This window comes from Rhinatrema bivittatum, chromosome 13, assembly GCF_901001135.1.
Source record: "Rhinatrema bivittatum chromosome 13, aRhiBiv1.1, whole genome shotgun sequence".
Classification (NCBI taxonomy): Eukaryota; Metazoa; Chordata; class Amphibia; order Gymnophiona; family Rhinatrematidae; genus Rhinatrema; species Rhinatrema bivittatum.
Window position 1 is genome coordinate 79,788,523 of NC_042627.1, and position 20,147 is coordinate 79,808,669.

Consider the following 20,147-nt stretch of genomic DNA (forward strand, 5'->3'; position numbering starts at 1 on the left):
CATCAGGAACGATGGCCACGGGGGAGCTGTTTTCCAATGGGCGTTTCCTGAGTGCTGGTTCTCCTCAGTGAATTTGCCACACTCTTTGAATGAGAGTCTCCCTTGTAGTTAACACCAAAGTTCAACCTTCATTCCTTGTAAGGAAGGTTTGGCTCCTGGCTGCTCAGTGCATGATCTCCATGCAGTCCCCTTATGTATGCTGAGGATAAGAGCCCCCCTGCACAGTATGGAGAGGACATCTGGTGTGATAAGCTGCACAGTTTAACCCGCAGTTGTGTGCAGACGTTACTGCCAAAGCAGCAAGCTGTGCCCAGGATAGCACCTCTCATGCAAAATCCATGTTCTGTTTGTACCCTGGACCAGTCCAGAGGAGTGGGGTCTGCATCCCCACCCGCAGATGGAGGCAGAGAAACAAAACTTTGAGGCACTGCTACATATCCGAGAGCGCCACCTGCAGTCCCTCAGTATTACTCTGTCTCCAGCAGATGGTAGAGGTGCAAACCTGCAGTCTGAAGCTGTAAAATAATAAATAAAATAATAATATATAGGATTAGAATAAGAAGAGGATTTGGCTCCCAGAGCCAGGTGCAGCAGGATGAGTGGGGGGAGGGAGGGGGTTGGTGACCCTTGGCCAGGCTCAGCCCTTCTTGACGAGGGGTTGGGGGCCTGGTTCCCTCTCTCCCTCTGGGCCCGTCGTTCCCTCGCTGTGCTTGGCTGCTCATTCTGTGGCCTCCTGAAGCAGGGAGTACTTCATTCCCTTTTTCTTTGGGAGCAGGCCGCCTTCCTTTCAGGACCGGACAGCGGCGCGTCGGCAGGGGTTATTTTTAGGCCCAACCGACCCAACATGCTGACTCCCACCCAGCTGAGGTTTGAGACGAGCTCGCCTTGATTCGGCCTTGTTTTGCTGCGATTGTGCCATGGGAGGGGGGCAACAGGAATGTGAAGGCTGCTGGGCCAGCTCTGGAGACCCTGAGGGGGCTGGAGGAACTGGCGGCCATTTTGGGAGCATGTGCTGAGACTCAGTCTGCCATTTCAGGGCCTCGGGTCTTCCCTCACACCGTTTCTGGTGGAGAAAGACCCTGCAAGTAGCAGGGAATGAACAGAGACTCTAGATACTGCTCAGGAGGCATTTTCTACGGATTATGTGCTGCTCCTTCATAAGGCTTATCTAGCCAGGAAGGATTTGGGGTCCAAAAGACCCTGCCGGTCAAGAAAGGTAGGAGACCTGTGGAGTCAGGAGGGATCCTGAGCGTGCTGGGGGTCCACTGTGGAGGAAGAGTTGTCGGAAGGAACGGATGATCTAGATCAGTTCCAAGGGGCTCCGTTGGATCAGGACAAAGACGCTGCTGATTTGGGCAGATCCACTTCAGGATCTTAACCAGGACACAGTGGACACGATACAGGATCCGGTTCTGGTTCCAATCACGACGGGTGATAACCCGCGTGTGGTCCGCCTCTTCCCCAGGTGCTAGAGGAGCTGGGGATTAAAGTCACCCAGGAAGACTTGGATAATGAAGGGGTGAATCTGGGCTTTCGGTTTTGAGTCTTCGTGCCGTGGTCTGCGGAAGTTTGTTGCAGAGAGCTTGTTTGTGCTGGGGGTAGAGGAAAACATGGCCAGCGGTCGGGGACTGCGACTGGGGCAGCGGAGGCAGCCCACTTGGAGGTGGGAGTGGCCTAGGTGGCCGAAGCTCATTACGACATGATCCGGACCTCCGCCAGGAGTAGAGTCTTTGCAGTGGCAGTGCGGAGACTCCTGTGGGTGTGAAAATGGTCGGCGCATGTGTGGTTTAAGGCACAACTGTTAAATCTCCCCGTCAAGGAAAAGCTGCTCTTTGGGAAGGACCTGGAGCAGCTCATGAAGCAATTGGGAGAGTTGAAGGGTAATAAGTTGCCTAAAAAGTCCTTTCCGCCGCAAGCTCGTTCTCGAGGAGGCTTCGTGCGGGCAGGAGCCCTGGAGCAGCATCTCTGAAGCAGAGTGCTGACAGGCAGCATCCTTTTCAGAGCCAACACAGACCCCAGGGGACAGTGGTTCTCAATTGGGGGGGGGCCCGGAAGCAAGATTGGGCAATGAAGGTGTATTGGTCTGCTCCTCTCTGGTGGCCGTTGGATGGCGGCTGTCCGTCTTACAAGGAGTGGACCAAAATCACATCAGCCCAGTGGGTCCTGGAGGTGAGAAGACGGCTGCGCCTTAGAATTCCTGGGGGGGTGCTTTGATGCCAGATTAAGGAAAGTGTTTGACTACGGCAAGGGTAATCAAGTTGCAGGGTCAGGTCCTGCAGCTGCTGTACCTTTCGGTGCCCAAGGTCTAGGATTACTTGCAGGTCCTGGGTTCCATGGTGTCTGCGCTGGAGTTAGTTTCATGGGTGTTTGCTCACATGTGTCCTCTGCAGGGGGCTCTGCTATCCTGTTGAAATCCACTTTCAGGGGAATTTCAGCTTCCTTTACCAGAGGGATACCAGGTTCAGTCTCTTGTGATGGCTGTTTCGGCACAATCTGGAAGTGCCCGACTGGGTAGTGGTTTGTCAAGGAGAGCAGCTCAGGGTTGGTGGTCGCCAGAGGAGGCGACCTGCTCCATGAACTGCCTGGACATCAGGGCAGTGTACAAGGCCTTATTGGCTTTTCTTCCACTCATTCGAGGCAAGTCAATGTGAGTGTTCTCTGACAACGTGACAACAGTGGGGTACATCAATCGCCAGGGTGGTACAAAGAGTCAACTAGTTGCGCAGGAGGTGCAAGAGCTGTTCATCTGGGCAGAGAAACATCTGGAGAGAATAGCCTCCCATGTCGCAGGGGTGGACGATATGCAGGCAGACTTCCTCAGCAGACCACGCTTGGACCCCTGAGAGTGGGAGTTCTCAGTGGAAGCCTTCGCCTTGCTTCAGGCAAGGTGGGTAAGCCAACAGTGGACCTCATAGCGACTCCGGGAAATGCGAAGACGGCTTGGTTTTTCAATCACAGAAGGGGAGGTTGGATCGGAGGGCATCGACTGCTCTAGTTCAACAGTGGTCGACACACAGGTCTTCCTGCCATGGCCTCTCATAGGCCGAGTGCTGCGCAGTATCTAGCATCATCCAGGCAGGGTGGTTCTGGTGGCGCCTGAGTGGACCTTCTGCAGCTAGCTCTGGATGGTCCCGGTCCCGTTCGCTTGAACCAACTGGTATCGCCGTTGCAGCAGGGACCTGTATTTTCAGAGCAGGAGGATCGCTTCTGTCTAACAGCTTGGCTTTTGAAAGACAACAGCTCCATTTTGAAGGGTTATTCGGAGCCTGTAATTGCAACTTTACTTCAGGCAAGGAGACCTTCCACGTCAATGGCTTATGTCCAGGTGTGGAAGGTGTTTGAATCATGGTGTTTTCTCAGTAAGGTGCAACCTATGCAGGTGGACATTCTGCATAGCCTGGCCTTTTTGCAAAGTGATTTGGTGAAGGGTTTGGCCTATAATTCCCTTTGAGTTCAGGTGGCAGCCTTAGGATCCCTTCAAGGTAGGATTCACAGAAGACCGGTAGCATCTCATCCGGATGTGGTTCGTTTCCTCAGGGGTTGAAGCATCTGGTGCAGAGAATGTGTCCAGCTTGGAACCTTAATTTAGTGCTTAGGGTGCTGTGTGGTCCTCCTTTTGAGCCTATGCGGAGGAGGACATCAAAGGATCTAACCCTGAAAGTTGTTTTCTTGGTGGCTCTGTTCAACCAGGCGAATTTCTGAGCTACAGGCGTTATCGTGTAAGGATCCCGTTCTGTGTTTTTGGTTTCCTTATGTATAGTGCCTTCTTTTTTTCCTAAGTTGGTGTCCTCTTTTCACCTTAACCAGGCTGTCTAGTTACCGGCCTTTCCGAATTTGTTGGCGGAGGCTCCAATGGCAAGGGAGCTTCACTTGTTAGATGTCCACTGTATTCTTTTGCGCTATCTTAAGGTAACAAATGCCTTTCGGAGGTCTGATCATCTGTTGCCCTCTTCAGTGGAGCAGAGAAGGGGAGTAAGGCTTCCAAGGGCACTATTGCAAGATGGTTGAAGGAAGCGATAGCTTCAGCTTACATCTGTAAGGCCTGGCCAGTACCGGAGGGCTTGAGAGCGCATTCCATGAGAGTGTGTAGGTGGAGTGCCAACTGCTTTCTCCACAGGAGATCTGTCGGGCGGCGACGTGGTCCCCTCTATACATTTTTACCAGACATTACCGCTTGGCTGGGCGGGCACCAGATAAGGCTTCATTTGGGGAAAGTGTGTTGCGCACGGGTCTTTTGAATTCCTGCCCAGAATAGAGGGGCTTGGGTACATCCCACTTGTTCTGGACTGATCCGAGGTACGAACAGGAAAGGAAAATTGGTTCTCAGCTGCTAATTTTCATTCCTGAAGTACCGTGGATTAGTCCAGAGACCTGTCCCCATCTTTCAAAAGACTTCCTCGCTTCTGGATGTTGCTGAGCTGATGTTTGATATAGTTAAGAGTAATGTGCGGTGTACATAGTTGGATATATGGTTTTCTGTTAAATCAAGAAGTCCTAGTTCCAGGGACTCCGGCTTTAAGTCTCTGTTTGCCCTTAGTGGGGGGTGAAAGTTTAACAGTCATCTTGGCTTGGGTACAGGACAATACTGAGGGCTGCAGGTCATACTCTTGGTTAAGAAGCAGTGCCTTGAAGTTTTGTTCTCTACCTCCGTCTGATGGTAGGGAGGCAAAACCCACTCATCTGGACTGTGATCTGGGGTACTTCAGGAATGAAAATTAGCAGGTAAGAACTAATTTTCCTTTAATGATGGCATCAGCTATTGCCCCCAGTGCAAAAAAGGTGCACAGGCTTCCACTGTTTCTGTGCTGGAAGTTTTACTCCAGCTCAGCAGCGGGGTCAGGATGGTGGGGGCTGAGCACCCTGCTGCTTCCTGTTCCTCCTCTTTTCTTTCTCTGCAGCTCCACCTGGTGGTGGTGGTCAGAAGGCTCCTGCATTGTCTCCCAGCCTCTTGCCTAGATTTTAGCTTGCTCCTCTTCCTGCTCTCAGGTCTCCCTCCTCCAGGTTCTGCTCCTCCCTCTTCTGCCACTTAATTTATCTTCACAAAATAAGCAGAAATCTTTTTGCTCGTAAAAGATTTTGTTGAGCACAAAACAATTCCTGCTGCTTTTATGCACATAAATCCAAGACTCTTCCCTTCCTATGGAAAAGGCTGCGTGCTCAATTGTAATTCCCGATGCATGTGCTTGCTGCATTGGGCGTGGAGGGGTTTTGTGCAGAATCTCAGGGCACACTCTTAAGGCCTGGCTTAATACCTTGGCCCTTTGGTGCATTGATGGTGACTCGGTGCAGAAAGATTCACAGTATGAATTCTGGAAGAGGCAGGGCATTGCCAGTGATTGTAGGATTTGCTGGGCAGTCTCTATCCCTAGTTATCGCCCTGATGATTAGGATTTGAGCCGTCTCCGGTGCTCTCCTTTTTTTTTTTTTCCCCTGGCCTGACTGTGCTTTGCTTTTTGACAGGTCCACACTTTCATTAAGAGATCAGAAGTGGAGGAAGTGGATTTTGCAGGCTGGCTGTGCGCTACAATCGGCCTTAACCAGCCTGGCACCCCCACTCACGCGGCTGGAGTCTGAGAGGTGCTGCACGCACGGGCCACTATTCCCTCACCCGGACCAACTCCCCCTCCAGAAGGATGATCAGCCATAGCATGTGCCAAACTCTCTTCCCACTGATTTCCTTCTGAGCTTGTAATGCTTGGTTTTGTTTTGTTAAGTTAAATTATGGTGAGGTGTAAAGTGTTCAGTATCAGTGCTCAGTGTATGAGAGCAGGAAGCCAAGTGGCTAGAGAGGGAAATCTGCTCTAGTCTTGCCCCCAAATCCCTGCTGCAGGTGTGAAGTTGGTAATAATGGCCAGTAACTACACTAAAGGGGGAGGCTGTGGCTAGGAAGTAGAAACGGCTACAGTCTTCATCTCCTTAGCTGACCAGCAGCATCACTACCCTACAACCCCATTCCACCACTGGCCCACCCAGCAGGCTGGCGCTAGCACACTGAACAGTGTCAGGCTCTTGTACTGGAGCTGCCTCCACCTTCTCTCCTGCTGAGCACGGTAGCCTCTAACATCTGCATCATTTCATTGTTTAAACAGCTGTCTGATCCTCTTTTTGACTTGAATCCCTGCGCTGAGATTTGTGGATCAGCAGCTTAAAAATGTCATGAATAAAATAGAGGCAACGCTTCGCAGGTGGCCAGAGGTGATCTGGGCTTCCTGATGGGATGATTGCAGGCTCTTGAGGAGATACAGCAGGCATGAACAGCTGCAGGTTTCCTGTCTGTGTGTGTGGTTAAGCTAGCGAAAGCTCCCAGGCTGTACCCCAGTATGTGCAGCTTGCCAGTAAAGATGGCAGTGGCATTAACTTTACTCTCGGTGCCTGCCGGAGAGCTGAAGCTTCACACATCCCTCTTCCCGTGGTCGCCCCAGCCGCTGCTTGCGGCAGCTGACAGCAGGAGTGCTTCAGACTTTTGCTTCTCTAGAGAGCTGCCTTCATAGTTTTATATTTATTTTTGAAATGTACTGTGTTGTAGAGTTTTGGAGCTGCGTAATACAATCTTTTTTCCCTGATAATTTCTCTGAAGTAATTTTCCCTTCAGAGCTCCTTTGAGATCCTTCTGTTAGTGCATAAATTCTTTTACTGTGCAATGAAATCTTTTCAATTCTTTCAGATGTTTAACTGTACAACCTCTTATTCTAATAAAGACATTTAAGAACAGTGAAATGCTCCTTGGTGTTTAGGGTGGGAGAAAGATCCCCTTCGGTCCACTGCCTCTGATGCTGATTTTCTGCCCAGAATGGCTGCCCCTCGTGGCAAGGGCCTGTGTGTGCCTGCTCAGCACCAGCCCATTCAGATCCAGCTGAGGAGGGCTGGGATCCCTGATGCCAAGAGGGTGAGGGAACATGGACACCGACTTCCCTTCCGGTACCCCTCCCCGGCTGCTGCCACAGCCTGTACTAGCACATTTCCTTCCTTGTTTCTGTTGGGGGACAGCAGAGGAATAGAAAAAAAGATGGACTCCAAGCCATGGGCTGGGAAGTACCTGCCTTGTCTCCTAAAACTGCTGCTGGGGGGGGGGGGGGGGGGTGTTTTTTGGTTTGTTTTTTTTTTACAGTACCTTTGAGAGTGGAAGGCCAGGCTCCAAAGAAAAATTGATTCCCCAGGGAAGGAAGATCAGTCTCAAAAGCCAGCTGTCCAGAGGTCCCCTGACTACTATTGGGCAATCAACCTGCAAAAGGTGATTGACTAAAGACCCCACTGAACTCCTACCATCTGCTGGCAGCAGACGATAGAGGGAAGAGTATCAGGGCAGTTTCACGCTCTACTTCCAGCTGCTGGTAGGGGGAACATATCCCACAGCTCTGGGCTGGTCAGACAGGACCATTTGCAGTTATAACAGATTTACAGAGCAACTTCCCCCACCCATGACTGCAGTATGCAACCAAATCTGGGATGACGAGCCTGGCCACAGCTGAACTGCATGAAAGAGTCAACATTCGTAGGCATGTGCAATCCAGGTGGCAAACTGAAGAATAGGACGATTAAGTGACTATCCCAACATCAGTGATAGAGCAAGGATGACAAGGTCAGACAGCAGAGTCATAGCTTAGTCTAGCAGAGCACAACTCCTTCCTAATGAATGACACTCTGCATCACAACATAAGCACGCTAGTAAAGGCAGTAACTGGGGTTCTCCCCGTCTGATGAACGGCTCTTGCTTAAACAGTGAAGCTTTCCATGCAGTGCAATATAGTTATATCAAATAGAGAGGAATGAATGACAAAACCGGCTAGGAATATTCTACACCATGTCCTGTCCCTAGCAGCATAAACTCTTAAACAAGGCTCAGCACTATGTATATGTAGATATATATTTTATCAAAAGTTAACCTGCAGCTCATATTTTCCCCAATTTCTCATGTTCTTTGCTGCTAATTGTTCTCTTCACCTAATTAAGGCACGTCTGCCATATGATGATTCCCATTCTGCAAATGTGTATTTTTCCAGCTGTAGATTACTGCAACTCCCAGCTAGCACCAGCCAACCTTTACCACTAGTTCAAAATTCTGCAGCTCATCTACTGCCTAGGATGCGTTTCCATGAGCTCATCGCTCCTGTACTCACTACACGGGCAAATTACTTATTCACAAAGTCCTTAACACGTTCGATTGTTTTCATCCTTCCCTGTAGGTCACTAAGATCTTCTCAGCAAGTCTCCATGTACCAACTATTTGCTTTTTTTCATGGCAGAAGCAATTGTCAAATACTCTCCCCCACTCTAGCAGACTGTAGCTATTCTCTTTTAAAAAGACCATGAAAACGTATTCAGCACCGCATTTAATTTGCTAGAGCAGGACAGGTTGGATGCAGAGAAACCCTTTGCTAGGTGCAATCTCTTTCATATCTGCTTACTATCATTTTCTTGTTCTGTCTGATCAGAGATTTCTGTTCACTTCCCACCCTGAACTGTAGGAAGGGCAGGGGAAATAAAGGTTGTAAAATCCCCAGTCTGATGTCAGAAGCAGAGGAGGATTTCGTCACAGGACAGACACAGCTGGATTTCTCACGTCAGACTTAGGTGGGATGCCTCTGAGAAACTGAAAGCACAAATTCCACAGGCTGCAGGATTTTATCTTCTACTTGTATTTTGGTTGCAATTGTCTCTTCACAAACTGGCAATCCAGCTCTCCCCCTTTACAGCAAACTCTGATTTCAGCCAATTAAAGTAAACCCTAGCTACAAGCATCAAAATACTGCAAGATAGGGTCTTAAATACCGAGCTGCAATTTTAATGCCCATTTCCCAGTAGCTGTTCCCATCCTATGCTTTACAATTTACATTGTAGCTGTAGCTGACTTGGTTTTACACTGTCACACAGGTGTTGGTTGTGCTCCCAGAAAAGCACTCTGCCCAAGTGCTCTAACGCTATAGCCCTCAGCGGCATTCTCACAATTGTCAGAGCGGAAGTCCCATCTTACAGACACTTGAGCTAAAGGTGACATGTTGCTTACAATTATTCTATCATCCTTAACCTGGCAGTGAATTTTCAGATTCCCTTTGTTAAATATTATATTGAAAAGCAAAGAACCCTACCCCTGCAAGCTTTCAGCTAGAACACAGCCCTTTCCTCAATCAGGCCTGAGGGCAGTAAGCATAACCCCATTATAATACAGTCCCCTGTTTTCCAGGCAAGTTCATGAAACATTGGTGTTTCGTTAACAAAGATGTTCTTGACCTCAAGAAAAAAAAAATGAAGAAACAGTCATAACCCAAAAAGTTTGTGGTGTCACGATGACTCCTCCTCCTCCTCTTCCATCTCCTCATCCTGGTTATATCTGACAGTGCTCAGCTGTAACTCAGTCAGATTAATAGCTGCCTCGTTGTCCACCTGCACCACAGCCTAGAGAGAGAGTGAGCAAGCATTATTATACAGGAAAATTGGTTCTTACCTGTTAATGTTCATTCCTGTAGTACCACAGATCAGTCCAGACTCCTGGATTTTGCCTCCCTGCCAGCAGATGGAGACAGAGTTTCACTGACACCATACATAACCCAGAGTGCCACCTGCAGTCCTCAGTATTGACCTGTACCCAAGCCAAGATGGCAGCAACAACCATAAATTTCTAAGCAAGCTCGCTCCCCTCCAATGAACCAGAGGGAGGAAGGTGAAGTTGCCAAAAAAAGACAATGGAAAACGTGTTTTCCCAAATATAACATAAGCGATCAGCATTGAAAACCTCCAACAACTCCGCACTATAGACAAAGCAACACAGGAACAAAAATTAGCAGGTAAGAACCAATTTTCCTTTCCCTGTACCTATCCAGATCAGGCCAGACTCCTGGGATGTACCCAAGCTGCCCTAAACAGGCTGGGACATCCAAACGATAATGTCTGGCAAAAAAATTTGTAACTACTTCCAAGTAGCCACCCTACAAATCTTGTGGCGACATTTGCCATTTGGCCCAGGATGCCACATGTGATCAAGCTGAGTGAGTCCTTAATCCCTCAGGGATAGGATGTCCTTGGCAGATGCACGCTGAACCTAGTGCTTTCTTCAACCACCGTGCTATGGTAGACTTTGAAGCTTTCTGTCCCTTTTTTGCACCACTCCATAGTACAAAAAGAAGATGAGACAGCCAGAAGCCATTAGTGACCTTGAGATATCACAACAATGCACGCCCGCCATACATCCAAAAGTTGTAACTCCCTCGCGCGAGGCATCACTGCATCCAGGGTTGTAATGGCTGGCAGTTCTGGCGCCCGACTCAAGTGAAAAGACAACGCAATGACACTCTGGAATCTGTAATTCCCAAAAAGGGATCCCTACATGACAGAGCCTGAAATCCTTCTAACGGAACAAATTGCAACCAGGAAACAAGCTTTAAGGCGAGATTCTTCATAATTGCCCTATGAAGAGGCTCAAATGGAGACACACATGTACCCTTAAGACCCAAGTTAAGGCTCCACGAGGGACACAACTTTTGCACAGGAGGACGCAAATGCTTCACCCACCCAGCAAAAATACACCACATCAGGATGTGCAGCTAAGGCTGCTCCCTGCACCTTGCCTCAAAGATAGCCCAATGCTGCTACCTGAGCTCTGAGAGAGTTAAAGTTCAAACCTTTCACCAACCCTTTTTGTAAGAAAGTCAAAATGGGAGCCATGGATGCTCAAGTTGGATCAACACTCTGCTCTGCGTACCAGTTCTCCAGACCCTCACCTAGGCTAAGTGGAAATTACATCCTCTGAATACCCTTTCCACCTTAAACGCTTCCTCTCAAAAGCCAAGCCACGAGACAAAAAGCGAGCCACCTGATCTGAAAATATGGGATCTTGGTGTAGAAGCTTAGGTAGACAGGTGAGACGCAATGGCCTGTCCACCTCTAGAATGACCAGATTCACAAACCATGGCCACTGAGGCCACTCTGGCACCACAAGAATCACCTATCTCGAGTCGCAACACTTTGCCCACCAGCGGCCATTTCGGAAACACGTACAGGAAAACACTTTGTGGCCATGGCAGTACCAAGGCATCCACCCCTTCTGCTCCATGTTCCCTTCTACGACTGAAGAAGCACAGGGCCTTGGCATTTCGCTGAGTTGCCAAGTCCATGTGGGGCCTGCCCCATCTGCAATGGATAAGATGCATCGCTTCCTCCGACAATTCCTATAGGATCCAGCTGTTGATGACTGAGAAAATCCACCTGCACACTGTCTATTCCAGCTATGTGAGATGCCTCCAATAATCTCAGATGCTGCTCCGCCCAGCGAATCAATTCCTGGGCTTCCTGAGCCACTGCCCGACTCTTGGTACCACTTTATCGATTGATGTAAGCCACCATTGTTGCACTGTCTATAAAAATCCTTACTGGTCAACCACACAAGAGAGGTAGAAAGGAATGTAACACGAACATTACCGCTTTCGTCTCTAACCAACTGATTTGACCACAAAGCCTCCTGCGCCGCCCACCAGCCTTGCGCCAACTGAGTCTGACATACAGCTCTCCAACCGGAGAGACTAGACCCAGCTATCTCCGTAAGAGGTAGCGGCAGATGAAACTGCTCTAACAAGAGATTCCACTGGGAGAGCAACATAGATTGCAGAAGCCTCATGTGAGCAAATGCCCAAGGCACCAGCTCCAAAGTTGAAGCCATGGAACCGAGAACCTGCAAGAAATCCCACACCCTGGGTACTGCTCTCTCTAACAAACTGTGAATTTGCTTCTGCAACTTGCCAATGTGTTCCCTGGTGAGAAACACCTTCCCAATCTTGGGGTCAAAACGTGCATCTAGGAACTCCAGCACCTGAGTAGGGAAAAGCTGACTTTTGGACAGATTCACTACCCAACCCAGGGATCTCAACTGCTGTAGCACCTCTGACTTTGCTCGAATAATCCAGTTGTCCAGATATAGGTGAAATAGGATGCTTCCTTTTGAGAGGTGCTGCCACCACAACAATTACCTTGGTGAATGTCCTTGGAGCATTTACCAATCCAAACGGAAGGGCGCAAAATGGAAAAAGTGTCCCAAGGATCATGAACCTCAGGAATCTTTGATGATCCAGATGGATTGCTATAGGCAAGAACGCCTCAGTCAAATCCAGAGAAGCCAAGAATTCCCCTTTGCGCACCGCTGCAATGAATGACCGCAGAGTCTCCATTTGAAAACAAGGAACTTTTGAGTCATGTTTACCTCTTTTAGGTCCAAGATCGGACAGAAGATCCCCTCTATTTTTGGGACCACAAAATAAATGTAATACCTTTCCCTTCCCCTGCTCCTCTGCGGGAACGGGAACAATAGCTCCCAGCATCTGTAAGCGGGTGATGGCTTCCTCTACCACCCGCCTCTTTGCAGGGAAGCGCAAGGGGAGACTATGAACAAGTCCTTTAGCGGATGAGAAATTCTAAAGCATAACCTTCTCTTATCTCACTTAAGACCCTCCGGTCGTGATCTTGGCCCACTCCTCGTAAAAAAAAAAAAGTGAACAAATCCCCTATTGCTGGCACTGAGGAGTGGGACAAGCCTCGCTTCACTGGGTGGACTTGGCTCCACTGGCCAGAACCATCTCTATTCTGCTGTCTCCCAGAACCTTGCCTCTGGTTACCCCCCCCCCCCCCCCCCCCCCCCCCGAAGCCGTATTCTGCCGAAAAAGTCTATTCACCCTAAAGCGAGAACACGAAGGAAAAAGGATCCTTTTCCACTTTTTGGCTTATCCTCTGGCAATCTATGCCCTTTATTTTCCCCTAGACGTTTCATCAGCTCTTCCAAGTCCTCTCCAAAAAGCAGTTTTCCTTTAAAAGGTAACTCTCCTAATTGAGACTTGGACCAACCATTCGACACCAAAGGAGTCTCCTGGCCAAGACCGCTGATATTATAGCCTTAGAGGAAGTCCTAATGAGGTGATATATTGCATCCGCTCCATAGGCCACCATAGCCTCTAGCTGCTCGGCCTGTTTTGCCTCTGAAGTTGACATTGTTTTTCCCGCCTGCAACTGCTGTACCCAATGCAGACCAACCCGAATGCCTAGGGCAGATACCTCAAAAATCTTTTTGAGATGGACCCCTAGCTTCCTGTCTTGCATATCTTTTAATGCTGCAGAACTGGCCACCAGAATCTTTGTCTTCTTTGGAAGTCTCAACAGCTTAAGAGTGTCTTCTGGTAATGGATATAACTTATCCATCGCTCTGCTAACCTGTAAGCCAGTCTCCAGAGTATCCCACTCCCTGACAGACTTATGGAAGGGGAAAGCTTTCGCTGGACCTCTTAAGCCAGCCATGACTGGATCCACCTCCTCCTGATCAGATTCTTCTCACGGGACCTTAATCCCCACCTCCTTAAAGACATAGGGGATCAGGGGCCACAGCTCTTCCCTGTAGAGAACACAAACCACCTTAGGATCGTCCCCCGTCCCAGCCCTTCCTCCCTATCCTGTCCATCCAAAGAAGGCTCCATCTCAGGAGGGTTGTCTGCTGGAGGATACCCGTCCACCGTGTCTGACTGAGTAGATCTACCAAGGACTCACCGAATCCTTGTTGCAGATTAGTCTGCAAAACTCTGGATCTCTTCCTAGGCTGAGAGCCCATCGACCCCTCACGCCTGGAAACATGCCGTCCCACAGCTTTCCTGGCCAGATATGCTTTGTGCAGCAATTAAACAAAACAGGACAAAAAAGTTGCATGATCATCAGAATCCTCCTCTAGGAGATCCTCATCCTCCCCTGACTGAACCCCCCCCCCCCCCCCCCCCCGAGGACAGCTAAGGAGGGAGATTCCCCTCCCTACCTGGCAGCTTCAGAAGCAGCTGCGAGGGAAGAAAAATGGCCGCCATTCCTGCGCTAATCAGGAAGGGGCCCGCTGCTGCGCTCGAATCACTTGTCAGACGTCCAGGCTCTCGCTGCTTCCCCCACGCCACTGCCGATGTTCCCGAGCTGCCGTCTCCCCCAGAGAGGTAGCAGGAACTGTAACTGTCCCAGGACAGCCGCATGTGCACCTTGCCACACGTGGAGCAATGCTTGCCGCGTGGCATGTCTGAAGCCTGCCTGATCACGTGCACGGGCAACTGCCCAGAGGAAGAAAAAAAATCACTGCGAAAGCCACTGCCGCCGAGTTCCTGCAAAACTGCCACTCCAGGACCCGAAAAAAAGAAAACACATTTTTTTTAAACTTTAAAGTTACCTCCCTCACAAAAGAAGAAGGGCAGCAGGTTCCGCAAAGTCCTCCTGGGGAAAAGGGAACTGGCTCCACCAGCTGTCAACCCCGGCGGAGAAAGGACCGAGCTCTAAAAGGGTCCCCAAGCCCCTGCTCGTCCCACAAGGACCTGCTAATCTCCCAGACTGCAGGGTTTGCACCTCTTCCATCTGCTGGAGACAGAGAAATACTGAGGGACTGCAGGTGGCACCTCGGGTTATATGGCAGTGTCTGCGAAACTCTTGTCTCCATCTGCTGGCAGGGAGGCAAAACCCCGGAGTCTGGACTGATCTGGGTACGTGCAGGGAAAGTGCTGATATCAAGGGGCAAATCCAGAACACACACAAGACTCAAAGAAAGAGTATGATGGTAGATGGGTATAATCAGGTCCATCTGCTCTCTACTCCATTTACGTCCCGATACTAAGCCATAACCCTCAGCTGATCTACAGCTTTCCCTACAACTTCTTCCTAAGGATCCTCCATGCTTGTTCCATGATCTCTGGAATTCCGTTACTGCTTTTGCCTCCACTGGGAAGACCGTTCCATACATCCACAAGCCTTTCTGAGGTAAAACATTTTCTCGTGTTAATCTTGGGCCCAATATTCAAAGAAGCGGGACTTATGCGGCCAGCAGTGGCTGCTGAATACGCGCCTATGTTCAGTGGCCGCCGCTTAGCCTCATACCGTGATCTGTTTTAGATTTCCTTTTCTCTTGTGCATCATCTATAGCTTGGAGATATTTTAATCTCTCTATCATATTCCCCCCTCTTTCTCCTCCAGAGTATAGATTTAGATCTTCCATTCGGCCCATATCTTTTCCTAGGTACAGGCTCCAGCACTGCAGGTGAGGTAGTAACACTTCCCTTTTCTACTGCCAGGCCTTTCCCTATGGACCTTGGGCTTCATCTGGCTTAGACCAGTAGCTTCTTGCACCTGGAGATCCTCACTCACAGTATATTGAGCACATGGCGCACTGGGAGCTCTCCTGTACCCCGTGCCTTGTATGAGCAAAGGAAAATAAAACAGGCCTGCTCCTGCTCACCCTCACCCGTTGTGCTCTGAATTTAGGGGGCAGACTGCTGCTTCCAGCCTAATCTCCTCATGGTCTCCACCCTTCCCTCACTCCCACCTTTCTAACATTGAAATGCAGGATCCAATTTTAAAGTATAGGTTTTAATTTCTCTGTTAATTACAAACGTCCAAGCCTGTGGTTTTCATCTAAGACTTAAAAGGTGAATGCTCAGGTTCAAACCCGAAGATGAGCAATAGTCCGGGCCGGCTGCTTGTAAAGGAGTAGGCCCCAAGCTTGCTTAGCTGACAGATGGCTTCTAGCAGTGGCTACTGTCCCACTGGTACCAAAGCATTGATGTCACTGCAATACCAAAAAAATAGAGGTTCCCAGCAACATTCAGTCCCGCAGGCAGCGCTATCTGCTCAGAACTGGGTTTGCTCTCTTTACAAACTTTCACTACATTTACAAATATGTTAAACAGGGGGCATCAGCTGTGGCGGCACTAAAGGACCCTACGTGGAAGCCGGCAATTCACTCCCTCTGGGTCAGAATTTCTGATCCCTTGCAGGTAGCACAATCTTTGTGTGGGGACTTTCCATGCACTTGAGACCCTCTTCCTCCTACCATCAATAATAGTTTGATTTATAAAATCCTTTCTACCCACAGAGAACCCCCAATAAGCTTTTTCAAAAAATGCACTGAAAGTGGGGCAGGGCTTAGACAGATCCCGAGAACCCAGGCCTGTGACACAGGACTTACCATCTCAGCCTGGATCAAAACCTGCTTTGGAAACTTTAGTCCTTTTTCTAGATTTTGTAAAGCAGAAGAGGCCTGACTACCCCACCCATCGCACATCCTGCTACCTCAGACCTGTGCCAGAACAAAGTCAAGTCTTCTCCCAGGAAGCAATCTGGGTCCCTTACTTGGATTCCCTCAGGCTGCCCAGTGCATGAATTCTCCTTCATTCAGATCCGCGGTAACGAGCATTTTCATTTCATGACTCCCTGTCTTCTGATCATAGCCCTGTTTGCTAACGGCTGAAAAGTACTTCTAGTTGAAACTTTAACTGAGGAAAGCATCATTTATTTTGACAAGAAAGCCTACAAAGCAGATCTCAGGGCTCTCCTGGCCCTACTTACCTTTTCAGGCTCCTCTTCCGCTGGACAAGGAATGGTCAGATTGGTCTCTCGTGAGCTAATCATTGACTGAAGAGCCATCTCTTCTACCTAAAGACACTCGGGTAAGTCAGTTCTGCCATTTGTTACATCCTTTACTCTTACTGCATAATGAAACCATCGTTATGGAAAATCTTGGACAGTGCTACAGGCACAGCAGCTTCTAGCCTGGCATCTTACTACCCCAAGCATTCAGAGATGAAAATGGGAGGCACACAATCTATTCAGAAGAAAGGGGAGTAATTATCTATATTAGGAATGCAGTAAATACAGCCACCGAAATGAAGGGAGAAACCAAATTACTGTGGGTTGCCCTGGGGAAACTACGAAATACACAGATCTTCAGTACAAGGAAAAAAAAAAAGAGGTAGCTTCAGACGTGATGAGAGAATCACCAGGAAGGTGCAAAGGGCTGGTCCTGCTTGGTTTTTATTCAATTTTTTGCTTTTTATTTTGCTGCATTCTCACCTTAAGCATGCCACAACCTGCTCAGGCACACTCACCAGACTATGGGACTATCATCCCCTCTATCAGCTGCCTATACCTCCAGCCCTGGCTGCAAAATAACTTCTCTCTTGATTCTTTTAATTTTTCTCAGTCTCTACTCTAGAACCAGCAGAAAGAATCCCCAAAGAACCCTTAGCTCAGAAAAACCTCCAGAGCTAACCTACTACTTCCTGGGCTCAACCATTCCCCAAAGGGACTCGGAAGCCAACTAACAGGGCTCGCTCAACCTAGATGCTGACATCTGGAAGGCTGGCCCTGCACCTGCTCAACTAGGAAAAAAGTTAGAACAAAAAACCTGTTAGAAGCCAATCCTGCTTAACCAGGGAACTAGGTAGGCTATTGCTCTAAATGCTGAGAACCTAGGCCTAGCCTGGTTGCTGGGATCCTGCTGCACATGCTACCATCTGCTGGAGCCAGAGAATACTGGCTTTTGCCTGTGATGTACCATCCTAAGTACCAGTGTTGATGTCACTGAAAAGGGCTATGCCCTTTGTCTTCATCTGCTGGTAGGGCAAACTAAACCCATGTAGCAAAATAAGAAAGAAACTTAGATTGTAAGCCCTCTGGGGATAGGGAAATACTTCCAGTACCTGAATGTAATCCGCTTTGAAGTGCTGAAAAAAGTGTAAAAAGCAGAATATAAATCTAAATAAAAAAAAGACCACTACAATTGGGTACTTAGAAACATTCAAATATTTAGTAGTTTTCAATATGATAGGGGAACAGCAATTTTGTCATAGAAAAAGAAATTCAAGGTCGATGATCTGAGAACAGTAAAATTTCACTCCAGCATGAAACTGCATAATTGGAATTCATTAAAAAACTTAACACCATCACCTTAGGTCTGAATAGAGAATGGCTTCATGGCACACTACAACTATCTATGAACTTAATTATTCTCAGATCATTCTATCTTTTCAAACTTACCCCAGCTGTCAGTAGGTTGTTTCCACGCCCTGCCTGCCTTCTCTTTGTTCTGTATAATCCTCTGCCCCCCAGCCAGTGAACTACACTTCATGCATCTGACAAAGTGGATTCTACTCGAACGCTCAAGCCTCAATAAAATTGGTGAGAGTCTGTAAGATGCCACTCACCTTTTGACATTTTTGAGGCAAACTAGATAGCTTTACAAGTCTTTATCTAGGGTCATCAACTCACTCAGCATTTCCCAACCCTCTCGTGGAGGCACAACCCACTAATTGGGTTTTCAGGATATCCATAATGAATATGCATGAAAGATTTGCATATACTGGGTCTCCATTGCATGCAAATCCATCTCATGCATATTCTTTGTGACAGTCCTGAAAACTTGACTGGACAGGTGTGCCTCCAGCAGAGAGTTGGGAAACACTGACTTAACCCTAGGTCAACCAGACAGGCTGATCCAGCTCTGGTTTTGATCCATTACATGCATGAATTTGTAGTGCTGATGTTCCTACTGATTTTCCCAAGAACTTCAAAGCCATTAATCCAGTGGAGTAAAATCAGGACTGGATCTCAGTTAAGATGGCAACCTTGTCTTTATCTGCTTTTATATCCTTATCCTCAAGGCTGAATGAAGTCATGCTGAGGCAATGAGTCTGGTATTCTCAGCCCAGTCCTCTGGACCCTGCAAGGAAACCAGGTTTTCAAGATATCCACAATTAATATATGAGAGAGTTGTATACCATGAACGCAGTGCATGCAAATCTCTCTCTCATGCATAGTCATTATGGAAATCCTGAAAACCCAATTACCTAGGTGTGTTCCAAGAACTGCTAGAAAAATATTGCCCTAAACTATGTAAAGATTAAGTGGCTCAAAAGCACTACCAAAAAAAAAGAAAAACTTGAAATTTAGTAATTTTTTTTGTATTTAAAGATCCCAGGATGTAATTTAGGTAGCAACTGCCTACATAAAATATACCATACTGGGTGAGAGCAAGGGTCCCTCAAGCCAGCACCCTGTTTCCAACAGTGGCCAATCCAAGTCACAAGTACCTGGCAAGCACCCAAACATTAAATAGATCTCAAGCTACTATTCCTTATTGATTAACAGCAGTTTATGGATTTTTCCTCTAGGAATGTAACTTTTTTAAACCCAGTTACACTAACTGCTATAACCACATCCTCTGGCAATGAATTCCAGAGCTTATCTATGCACTGAATGAAAAATATGTTTTTGATTTGTTTTAAATGAACTACTTGCTAACTTCATAGAGTGCTCCCCTAGACCTTCTATTATCTGAGAGAGTAAATAGCCAATTTACATTAACCTGTTCAAGTCCTTTCATGATTTTGTATCCCCCTTCAGATGTCTCTTCTCCACACTGAACAGTCCTAACCTCTTTAGCCTTTCCTCATAGGGGAGCAGTTCCATACCCCTTATCATTTTGGTCACCCTTCTATGCCTAAATCCAGCACTGCTTCTTTATTATTGCAAGGGTGGCCAACACTGATCCTCAAGAGCCTGAACAATGTCTGGTTTTCTGGATATGCATGAGATTAGATTTGCAGGCACTGCCTTCATTGTATGCAAATATATCTCATGCATATTAATTAATTATGGATATCCTGAAAAGCAGGCTTCTTTGTAGCTCTTGAGGACCGGAATAGGTCACCCCTGATATATTGAATGGCCTATTTTGCGCACAGGGTCTTATTCTGGGTACAGAAATGCAAGGCTGGAAACCCACATGCCTAGGACAGATGCCTAGACTCTATTCTGAGTCGATCATAGCAGTTAAAATTTAATTTTATCTCAAAATACTGGAATAAAGGAATCAAGATTAATTCCTTTAAGAAATTATTTCTTTCTAGTCTAGTAAGCAGTCTGGGATCTGCAGGGATAATGAGAGCTCCATTTTCTCACATTGCTAGGGTTGAGTACAACGTTATAGTAAAGCTTCTTTTACCTTAAGCCTGGTGAGCTGGTCATGCAGAGCTGCCTTCACCCGCAGTAACGTCTCTTCCTCCTTTTTTAGCTCCTGCAATCTGCTGAGCATCTTGGGTGCTGGGCTCCACCTTGCTTGCAGTGAAGAAACTCACCATGGGCCTAGGGAGAGGGCCACCGAATCAGCGTCACAGTCAGTGCTGCCAGATTGGGCCACTTTTTTTTTCCCGGCTGGGCCACAGAGTGTTAGCAGCCCTCTATGTCGCTGGTGCCTTATTTTCTTTGCCTCGGGCAGCCCAACCAGCAGTCGAAGAATGTTGACCCATCGACAGCAGCCAATCAGAGGTGACAGGAACAGCAAGGAAGCCGCAGAACACGGCAGGAAGAGGAAAGTGCTC

The 20,147-nt window shown here is 48.0% G+C and overlaps 2 protein-coding genes across 3 annotated transcripts in view; one reads left to right on the forward strand and one right to left on the reverse strand.

The window, feature by feature from the left end:
- The window catches only part of MAP2K1 (mitogen-activated protein kinase kinase 1), a 37,519-nt gene extending 30,802 nt beyond the window's left edge, over positions 1-6,717 (forward strand). For both annotated transcript variants that reach the window (XM_029574643.1, XM_029574642.1), the window contains one exon: positions 5,461-6,717. In XM_029574643.1, the coding sequence (XP_029430503.1) occupies positions 5,461-5,574 (114 nt within the window). In that variant the 3' untranslated portion in view covers positions 5,575-6,717. The remainder of the gene's footprint in view (positions 1-5,460) is intronic.
- A 1,598-nt stretch (positions 6,718-8,315) lies between these two features.
- Positions 8,316-20,113, reverse strand: SNAPC5 (small nuclear RNA activating complex polypeptide 5). The gene is made up of 3 exons (XM_029574649.1): positions 19,772-20,113; positions 16,336-16,422; positions 8,316-9,393 (listed from the first exon to the last, which is right to left on the reverse strand). The coding sequence occupies exons 1-3, from the start codon at positions 19,859-19,861 to the stop codon at positions 9,280-9,282; spliced, it is 291 nt and encodes a 96-aa protein (XP_029430509.1). The 5' UTR covers positions 19,862-20,113; the 3' UTR covers positions 8,316-9,279.
- Positions 20,114-20,147: the final 34 nt, after the last annotated feature.

What these genes read in the sequence shown, in the direction of transcription:
- SNAPC5 (XM_029574649.1), bottom strand. Translation starts at nt 19,861, where the DNA reads ATGCTCAGCAGATTGCAGGAGCTAAAAAAGGAGGAAGAGACGTTACTG. An exon ending in ACCAGCTCACCAGGCTTAAG is followed by an intron (nt 16,423 to 19,771) that starts GTAAAAGAAGCT and finishes GAGTGTCTTTAG; the next exon opens with GTAGAAGAGATGGCTCTTCA. An exon ending in CGGAAGAGGAGCCTGAAAAG is followed by an intron (nt 9,394 to 16,335) that starts GTAAGTAGGGCC and finishes CTCTCTCTCTAG; the next exon opens with GCTGTGGTGCAGGTGGACAA.